General features: G+C 52.3%; 1 protein-coding gene across 1 annotated transcript in view; it reads left to right on the forward strand.

Moving 5' to 3' along the window:
* The window catches only part of FBLN1 (fibulin 1), a 68,666-nt gene that overhangs the window by 39,836 nt on the left and 18,254 nt on the right, over positions 1-10,576 (forward strand). The window contains exons 14-15 of the mRNA XM_010837612.1: positions 6,505-6,647; positions 8,673-8,804. Coding sequence (XP_010835914.1) covers positions 6,505-6,647; positions 8,673-8,804 — 275 coding nt within the window. The remainder of the gene's footprint in view (positions 1-6,504; positions 6,648-8,672; positions 8,805-10,576) is intronic.

The following is a 10,576-nucleotide window of genomic DNA, read 5'->3' on the forward strand; positions in this document are numbered from 1 at the left end:
GATGTGGCGGGATTCTTGGGGGCTTTAGAAGCCTTTCAGCAGCCTTACAAGGCTTGCCAGAATCCCTCTACATTCCCACTGGCTGTTCAGCTTTTCTTGCACTTTGTCTTGTTTGTGGGACTTCCTGCCTCTTGAGGTGGCCTGCTCCATCCGAGAACACCTCTGATGTGTCTGCGCGTGTACCTGCATGCACTCATGGGGATGGCGGTATCTGGATTACCTGGCCGCTCACCTCTCTGCAGTCCCTGGAGGCTACATAGCGGTATCAGCCTGCTGAGATCACGCAGTGCAGGAAAAACAAACCAACCCACCCAACCAACCGAACGAAACTCAAGAGTTCAAGAGCCCTCGTTGCCATTTACTGGTTCTGTGACCTCAGATAAGTCACTTGCCTTTCAGAGCTTCGAGGCCCACTTCCTGAACTGTTTTGGAAATGACATGAAGTTACTTAACCCAAGGCAGCATCTGGCTGTGGTAGGCAGTTAATGAGTGTTGGTGCCTCCATTCATTGGAAGGTACTCAAGTGTTCATTTGGATGTTGATTTAAATGGAGAATGAAAGTTCGGAGGGTTTGCAGAGCTGCCATCACTTCCAACTCTTGGACCTGTGTGGGCAGTTTTGGGGTTTTTTTGGCAGCACCACCTGGCTTGTGGGATCTTAGTTCCACCGGGACTTAGTTCCACCAAAGACCTGAGCCCTTGGCAGTAAAAGCACAGCATTCTAACCACTGGGCATCCAGGGAAGTCCCATGTTTGTGCACTTTTAAACCAAGCTCCCAAACGTGGTGGTGGTGGTGTTCAGTCCCTAAAGTCATGTCTGACTTTTGTGACACAATGGACTATAGCCTGCCAGGCTTCTCTGTCAATGGGATTTCCCTGGCAAGAATATTGGAGTGGGCAGCCATTTCCTTCTCCAGGGGATCTTCCTGACTCAGGGATCAAACCCAGGTCTCCTGCATTGCAGGCAGATTCTTTACCAACTGAGCCACCAGGAAGCCCAAAGGTGAAGGATGATAATTATGATGATCATATAATGATAAAATAGTTAACAACTATCACAGCTAACACCTAGGCAGTGCCTTCTGTGGGCCAAGCAATTAACTAACCCTCATGGAGCCTTGGGAAAAGGCAATGGCACCCCACTCCAGTACTCTTGCCTGGAAAATCCCATGGACGGAGGAGCCTGGTGGGCTGCAGTCCATGGGGTCTCTAAGAGTTGAACGACTGAGCGACTTCACTTTCACTTTTCACTTTCATGCATTGGAGAAGGAAATGGCAACCCACTCCAGTGTTCTTGCCTGGAGAATCCCAGGGACGGGGGAGCCTGGTGGGCTGCCATCTCTGGGGTTGCACAGAGTTGGACAGGACTGAAGCGACTTAGCAGCAGCAGCATGGAGCCTTTGAGAAAAGTGCGGTTATGATTCTCATTTCACAATGAAGACATGGAGGGAGAGAGAGGTTGAGTAACGTGCCCGAAGTCCCAGTGCTGATATAAGGAGGGGCAGGATTCCGACCCAGGCAGCCTGGCTCCGGACTCTGTTCTCAGACACGCAGCCCCATGCTGAAGGGGGCCGGATTGCTGGGATCGCTCAGTGCCCATCAGCTTGTTACTCTAGCCTGCTCTCAGAAAGCCCTCATACCAGCCCAGTTCTAAAATTCTCAAGTGAAGGACAGAGTGTTTTCCTGGCTGAGGAAGGAGACCGTGTGGCGAAGAGGGAAGAGCTGTGAGGAGTCCAGGAAGTGACGTGTGCCGACTGTCCAGCACAGACGTCTGCGAGGACGTTGCAGCATAGTTTTGGAAGTTCTCTGGATCCTAAGCAAAACCACAACGACCAGATAAAGTTTTTCCTCCATGGGAAACATTTTTAACTAAACAAAGGCAACCCCCACATACAGTTCAAATGAAATCCGCCCACATGGTGTTGGCATCCGTGCAGGAGGAAGCAGTGAAAGAACCCAAGCAGTCAGCAGTGTCCTGTGGAAAGGCAGCAGCGCAGTCTGAGAACAGTGGCTGAGGCTGGGAGCCACTTTGCTCACTGCAGTGGCGAGTGTGTGCAAGGACTGAAGAAGGGGTGGAACAGGCCGTGCTCTGCTTACTCGCTCAGTCGTGTCCGAGTCTTGGCGACCCCATGGACTGTAGCCAGCCAGCCTCCTCTGTCCATGGGATTCTCCAGGCGTGAACACTGGAGTAGGTTGCCATGCCCTCCTCCAGGGGATCTTCCCAACCCAGGAATAGAACCCAGGTCTCCCACATAGCAGGCAGATTCTTTACCAGCTGAGCCATCAGGGAAGCCCAAGAACATTGGAGTGAGTAGTCTCTCCCTTCTCCAGGGGATCTTCCCAACCCAGGAATCAAACCGGGATCTCCTGAATTGCAGGCGGATTCTTTACCAGCTGAGCTACCAGGGAAGTTTCTTTGTTTTTTTTTTTTAATATTTCTTTAGGCTCCATCAGGTCTTGGTTGCGACATGCAGGGTATGCGTTGTGTGATGCAGGATCTTCTGCTGCGGTGTGCAGTATTAGTAGCCCCTCGGCGTGTGGGATCTTAGTTTCCCAGACCTGAGTCCCTTGCACTGTAAAATGGATTCTTTTTTTTTCTTATTGGAGGATAATTGCTTTACAATATTGTGTTGGCTCCTGCCATACATCAACATGAATCAGCCATAGGTATACGTATGTCCCCTCCGTGAGCCTCCCTCCCACCCCATCCCACTCCTCTGTTGTCACAGAGTACCGAGTTTGAGCTCCTTGCATCATACAGCGAATTCCCACTGGCTGTCTGTTTTGCATATGATAGTGTATATATCTCAGTGCTCCTCTCTCAGTTCATCCCACCCTCTCCTTCCCCACCGTGTGCACAAGTCTGTTCTCTGCGTCTCCGTTGCTGCCTTGCAGACAGATCCATCAGTACCATCTTTCTAGAGTCCATGTCTGTGTTAATACGCAGTGTTTGTTTTTCTCTTTCTGACTTACTTCACTCTGTATAGTAGGCTCTAGATTCATTCACCTCACTAGGACTGACTCAGATGCATTCCTTCTTATGGCTGAGTGATGCGCCATTGTATATACGTACCACAGCTTCTTTATCCTTCAATCTGTTGATGGGCATCTATGTTGCTTCCATGTTCTAGCTGTTGTAAATAGTGCTGCGATGAACATCAGGATACATATGTCTTTTTCAATTATGGTTTCCTCAGGATATATGCCCAGTACTGGGATTGTTGGGTCGTATAGTAGTTTTATTCCTAGTTTTTACAAGGAAGATTCTTAACCACTGGACCACCAGGGAAGCCCCATTAAACTTTTAAAACGGTCATGAAGGCTTCTTTGAAAAGTCAGGAACTAATACTATGAAGAAACTGCTGGAAATGAAATAGAAAACTGAGTAGGAAAAAGACTATTGTGGAAAATGAAGCTCCGGGTAAGTGTAGAGGCCTGTCAGAGAGCAGGCTGCCAAAAACAACAGATGAAGCGGCCCTGTGAAATCAGGAAAAGTGTGGACCACTGCTTATGTGATGCTGGTTTCACATAAAGATGGTTAGCCAAAAAGTATCCAGGTTAAATCTCATACAAAGCTATTGTAGGAAAAAAGAGAATAAAGAACAGAATGACATTCCTCTGGAGAATGAAAGTACTCCAGGAAGATATGCTTACAGACTAGATCAAAGCTGTAACCTAATCAAACAAACCAAAAGGACTGAAAATATAACCAAAAATGAAGGAAAAATGTCAGCCAGAATTAGGAAAAACTGAGAAATGAAGTGATGAGACTCAAGAAATTATTTTAAATTAAAGCAAAAAGCAGTTTCAGAAATAAATACTTAAGGAAAAGCTGAAAAAAAAGATCTCATAAATTGAAAAACAAATAACATGAAAAGACTTGAGGAGAAAGTGACAGATGTTGAAGACGAAGAAGACCCAGCATACAGGCAATAGGAATCTCTGAAGAATTAATGTGAAACAAAGGAGGGTGGCAATAATCACTAAAATCGATAATTCAAGAGGCTTTACAGATGTTTTAGGGAAAAGATTTTAAATTCCATATTGAAAGAACACCCAATATATTTGAACATATTGACTCAGAGCAACCAACACCAAGATAGAAAGAGAAAACAAAAATACCTGTGCCTTTGGGTAAAAACAGCAAGAGACTTATAAGGGAAAAAACTGTGTTATCATCAAATTTATCCATAACAACACTTACGCCAGAAGAAAATTAATACTTAGAATGCTCAAGAAAATGTAAGTCAAGGATTTTATACCCAACAAAACAGACTTTTATGTACAAAAGTGTAAGTCCTTTAGTCTTATACAACTCTTTGTGAGCCTATGGACTGTAACCAGGCTCCTCCATCCATGGGATTTTCCAGACAAGAATACTGGAGTGGGTTTCCATTTCCTTCTCCAGGGGATCTTCCTGACCCAGGAATCGAACCCAGGCCTCTCAGATTGCAGGCAGACTCTTTACCATCTGAGCTACCAGGGAAGCCTTTGTGCCTTTATGTACAAAGGGCACACACCGTTAGCACCATGCGAAATTGTCAGCCTGAGAGCATTAAACATAATTACTCACAGAACTACAGTTAAGTGAGTGTTATAAGAAAAGAGTATGGTATGAATCACTGTAGGCTCAGACTATGTAGATCCAGCACATCTATTAAAGTTGTAGGTAGAATTAGGAGAACTTAGCCCCCAAAGTATTACTTTAAGTAATTATGTAATTATGTTAGTGGTACTGATTTTAGTTTTGTTATTCTGAGACTACTGGATCAAAATATGGGATAAACAAAAATAAATAATTATGGGATATTCTACCATATCCTGTGTTCTTAAGAGCCAGGATTTTGATATGGAAAAAAAGGAGATTCCTTTGGTATATAGGAGACGTTAAGTAAAAAACTATGTGCTTCTTATTTTGTTTGTAGATATCAGTATGAACTCATACTGTATATGATCTTTAAAAATTTCCACTGAAGAGGCCTAGAAACAATGACCAACTCAGTAGCACTGAGCATTCTTGGTATCCAGATTATGGTCTTGAAATATCATTTTCCACTAAAAAACAAAAAACAAACCCAACACTTCTTGGAAATACCTGGGACAGTAAAAGTGTAAGATGAGGCTGGAACACCTTGTTAAGCCAGATAGCAAGAGAGCCATCAGAGATTCCTGGGGCTGAGTCCAAAGGACTCAGGAGAGGACTTCCCTGGTTGTCCAGTGGTTAAGAATCTGCCTGCCAATGCAGGCAACACAGGTTCGATCCCTGGTCCAGGAAGATTCCACGTGCCTCAGGGCAACGAAGCCCAGGCACCACAGCTACTGAGCGCACGTGCTCTAGAGCCCATGCTCCACAGCAGAAGAAATGACCGCAACTAGAGAGTAACCCCCACTCGCCAGAACTAGAGAAAGCCTGTGCACAGCAAAGAAGACCCAACGCAGCCAAAAGGGAAGAAAGAACTGTCTCCAAAACAATATGTCTCATTTAAAAAAAATACATAAAGATACAACAAGGACTTCATGGTGGTCCAGTGATTAAGACTCTGTGCTTCAAATGCAGGGGCATGTGTTCGATCCCTGGTCAGGGAACTACGATCTTGCGTGCCACGTGGCACGGCAAAAAAATAAATAAATGAAAGATATAGCAAAATTATTTTCATGGGCAAATTTAAGTGATTTTCTCGAGATGCACATGTGTGGTACAGATGTAAAGGAACCCAGGTAGGCGATTGCTGGCAGAGATAGGACAGGGGTTACTTTGGGGGTGCACGAGAGGGTTAAGACAGATCTGGGCCCACGAAGGGGCCTCAAGTGCCAGGTTGAAGTTCTCTTTCTTGACCTGGGTGCCGATTGGAAAGCGGTTTGCCTGATAATACTCGTTAAGCTGTAACCTTGTTTTGTGTAGCTCTCGCATTGTGTTTTATCTTATGATTAAGAGGTTTTTAAAAGTATGCCTGGACCTGTAGCAAACTCGGGCCCCTCCTCCCCGTCCATCACGTACGTGACACTGGAGATTTGACTGCTTTGTGTGGGGCGCCGAGCTGGGGGCTTTACCTGTGACAGCCCGCCACCCCGACCCGGGGTCCCAGGAAGGCCGGACCTTGTCTCCCTTGCTTGCTTTTGGTGTCCCTGGTGTGTGGCACCCAGCAGACACTCCAAACACACTTGTTGAGCAAGTGGATGAATGAATGTGATTTGCAGTTGCAGAAACTGAAGCTCAGTTTGTGTAGCTGGTAAATAGCAAAGCTTTGTTTATCCCAGCCGGGGCAGATGGAAACTGGGGTGTGTCTCAGGGGTTCAACTCCCGGTCCGGTTTGTAGAAGGACTCGGAAGCATCCCCTCGGAGCAGCCGGGCTGGGAGGCTGGTGCGGGTCTCTCAACGACGGAGCCAGCCTGGGGCGGGTGCTGCTACCCGGCCACCTGCTTCTCTCCTGGACCCTGGGCTCTGTCTCTGTGGGTGTCCGGGTGCCACCTTTCCCACCCCCTCTTGTGCTGTGGCTCCCCTCAGGCTCCGCCAAGAGAAGACAGATACTGTCCGCTGCATCAAGTCCTGCCGCCCCAACGATGTCGCCTGCGTGCTGGACCCGGTGCACACCATCTCCCACACCGTCGTCTCACTCCCCACCTTTCGCGAGTTCACCCGCCCTGAAGGTGAGTGGCCGCTCCCAAGTCTGGAGCCGTTGCGGGGGTCCTGGCGGAGGCCAGCGTCTGGGGTACCATCCCTGCCCCCTTGCTGAGGTTGATAGCTTGACCTGCAGGAGCAGCTCCTTGGCGAGATGTGGGTTTGGGGCTTGGAATGCCGACCCCTCCCTGCTTCTGCATCTCCTCCACGTCCCCAGACTACAAGGCAACCCGGTTCCTGCCTGTTCCCCGCCCTCAGTTCAGTAGAGGGGGTGTGGATCTCATTTGGGGGATAACAGTCGTTCAGTGAATAGCTATTAAGTGTTGATTCTTTGCCAGGTGTGGGGTTATCAGGGAGGGCTTCCAGGAGGCAGTGACCCTACTCTGGGTCCTGAGGGGCCAGTAGGACGTTAATGTAGGAAAGTGGGGAGTGGGAGAGAGGGCCAAATCAGAATACCTCCAGAAAATCTGGAGGTGAGTGGGGAGTGTGGGTCTTTGAGGAAGGAAGCCAAGTTTTTCTGGCTGGAGTGGTGAAGGCTTGGCAAGAGATGCACTGCAAAGGTAGGTGGGAGCCTGCACTTGGAGTTGGGGCTTCAACTCCAAGGTTCTGGGAGCCAGTAGAGGGTCGTGACTGATGCTTTTTGCACACAGAAGCTGCATCCTGGAGACCGAGGGGCAGGTGGGTTGGTGTGGCTAGACCGACTCCAGGAAACCCTTTGGTAAAGGCGTCAGTGTGCCCGCCACAGGCAGCTCCCACTGCAGTGTCGACCTGCAGTCGCAGCCCCTGTCCACACGTGGGGCCAGGGCAGCAGGCTCCCCGTGCCTGGCAGAAGGCTGTGGGCAGGAAGCTGCCCTGTGTGCCTTCCTTTGGGGTGTGCGGCCCACGTGCTAGGGCTGGCGTGGTCTCCAGACACCCCCTTCCTCTGTGGAGTCTTCATCCTTCCCCTGTGGCTTTCGGAAGAGCTCCCCACGAGAATTAATTCAGCCAACTGAGCCTCCTGGGTGTCAGGCTGTGGGACGCCGTGGTGAACAAGAGCCCTCCGTCCGTCTCAGGAAGGTTGGACAGGTTGCCTCGTGTCTATACATGGCCTCAGGGTCCGGGGAGTGACTTGGGTGTGCGTACCAGAACACTGAGCCTGGCCGTGGGGGTGGGAGGGCAGGAGAGGCGCCCAGGGACGGGCTCACCGGCAGGAGAGCTGAGCCCCCCACCTCCTCATCCCTCTAGAAAAGGGAGGTGCAGAACCTTTGCAGGGCGGCCCGGACTTGGCTCAGAGAACATCACTGACTGCGGTTTGCCCCGTGCACCATGACGGGTTCCACCAAACCACGCAGATCCTTCCCAAATCCCTTTCCCCCGTGCCGTGGCCCTCCGGCTGGTGCTGACCCACAGTTTGGTGCTACGGGGAGCTGGGCGTGGTTAGAGCTACCTGTTGGCATCTTGGGCCAGGAAACCTGGACCCTGACTGTTCACGTGGAGAGGACCCTTAGTGGGCAGCGGCGGGTGCCTGCTTCACTTTACGGTGGGGAGACGGAGGCTCAGAGAGGACTCCCCACCACCCCCCAGATTGCGTAAATCGGGCCCTTGTGCTCCCAGCCCTGATTTCACATCAGGGTCTGCTGATTTCACATCAGGTGGCCTGGGAGATGGACGCAGCCACCCACCCGCTTGGGGCCCGGCCCGAGGAGGGGCTTGCCCAACCCCCATCATGGTGGGGCAGGGACCATCTCGACCTCTCTCCCACATCCTTCATCCGCCCCTCTTCCCCATCTTCCCAGCTTCAGGGAGACTCCTGAGCAATCACCAGTTACTTCCTAGCGCTGGCCTCACCAGCTAATGCGCTCCATGACTTCCGGGAGGATCCAAAGTCTCGCCAGGCCTTGGCTTCCCTGTTGGTGCAAAGGGGGCACAGGCTGTGCCCTGGGGTCCCTCGGGGCCCCTGCACCTTCTCCATGCATGGGGCCCTTGTGTTGGGTTTTCACGGCCCTGGGTCAGGCCTCTCCGGGGTCACGGGGCCCAGCACTGCGCCCTCTCCATGCCTCGCTTCTCTCTGGCAGAGATCATCTTCCTCCGGGCCATCACGCCTGCGTATCCTGCCAACCACGCGGACATCATCTTCGACATAACGGACGGGAACCTCCGTGACTCTTTCGACATCATCAAGCGCTACATGGACGGCATGACTGTGGGTGAGTGGCCGGAGACAGCAGGTTCAGCCAGATGCCCCTGGTCCTCCAGCCCGTCGTGGCTCAGCCGAGGCCTGTCGCAGACCAGCCCGGCTCCCGCCCGGGTGCCCTGGTCCTTCAGGGCCCAGCTGGAAACCTGCACCTGTCACTCACGGTGCGAAAAGCGTCCAGCAGGGCGGAGCCACCTGCTCTCGGGTGATCCCGGGAGCCTCAGTCTCCCCACCTGCGGCTGTTGTTTGCTGTTTAGCTGCTAAGTCGGGTGTGACTCATTTGCGACCCCGTGGACTGTAGCCCACCTGGCTCCTCTGACCATGGGATTCTCCAGGCAAAAATACTGGAGTGGGTTGCCCTTTCCTTCGCCAGGGGATCTTCCCGAGCCAGGGATCGACCCCTCCTCTCCTGCGTTGCAGGCAGATTCTTTACCACTGAGCCTCCTGGGAAGCCCCTCCAGGTCTCCTAGGTCCTGGATTTTGTTGGCCTGGGCGGAGCGTTACGGAACGTGGCCTGTAGGTGGCACTGTTGGTTCTCAGAACCCCATCCCTGAGGCCGCAGTCCTGACTGACCGTTGTGGAGCTGCAGCTGGAGACAGGATCGTTAACTCCTCTGTTGCCAAAGAGCCATTTATAGCGACTTTACAAGCTCTTAAATGGGTTTGCATGTTGTAAACATGACTGAGTCATCTGGGGGCCCCCCCGCCCCCGGCCTCCTCCTCCAGTAGCTGGCAGCAAGAATAATTAGTTAATTACAATTAATAGTACAGGAGTCCTCGCTGGGATTCGAAGGGGAGGGCGTGCAGCCATAAAACTTGCTGCTTGCCCCTGAGTCACTGCCCGCCCTGGGCCTCAGTTTCCCCCACTGTTAGGTGGAGCGATGCGTTATAGGACCTTCAGGCGCCTGGGGATGGGGGCAGGCAGGAGGAAGCGGGGTCGAGGGTTTGTGTGCCCCCTGCTGCCCCCCAACCCCCTGGCATGGGGGTTGGTGAACAGCTCGCGGGCACCTGCACACAGCAGCCTGCCTGGGACCACCTTTGTGCTTGACGCTGGGCCGGCAGGCGTGGCTGCAGCGCGGCCGCCCTGGGGGCACTTCTCAGCTCTTAGACCGCTGGAGATGGAGTCAGATCTTTCCGACGCACTCGTTCATTCTTTGGGTTTCTGGGCTCTTCCCTCTCTGTACTGGCCCCGGGCCTGGCGCTGTGCATACAGAGATGGGTCAGTACCCACACAGCCCCTGCCCCTGAGGGCTTTGCATTCCACCGGGTGGCAGTGGGGAGGCAGAAACAGGTCATGGGAAGGTAGTGGTGGAGAGACAGTGACGAGCAGCTGCGAGGCCTCGCTGGGGACTCAGACAGTGCTCGTGTCTTCGGTTCCCAGCTAAACCCTTCCTGGAGTGACCTGAGCCAGGGGCCGGGCGCAGCTGGGCCCAGAGCCCGTGCTCACAGCACGTTTTCCTAGCCGCCTTGACACTCCAAACAGAACCAACCTGGGAGCCTGTGTTTCTTGGGTTCCCATCCACTGGGACAGAAAATCCTGGCACCTCGGAGCCTGGAGGCTCCCGGAGGCCACCCCTTCCAACTCCTTCTCATAGGGGGACTCCCGAGCAGCGAGGGGGAGCTGGCCGGTCTTCCCAGGGTGACTCGGGCCAGGGCGGGCGGGAGCGAGGAGGGGACAGACCCCGGTGTGAGAGGCGACCACGGGTTCCACCGTGGAAACACAGCATCCTCTCCTGCCGAGTTTGGTCCCGCGGGCCCTGGTCTTCGGATTCAGTGCTGGGGGAGG

Source organism: Bison bison, unplaced genomic scaffold (assembly GCF_000754665.1).
Source record: "Bison bison bison isolate TAMUID 2011002044 unplaced genomic scaffold, Bison_UMD1.0 scf7180017864079, whole genome shotgun sequence".
Taxonomy (NCBI): Eukaryota; Metazoa; Chordata; class Mammalia; order Artiodactyla; family Bovidae; genus Bison; species Bison bison.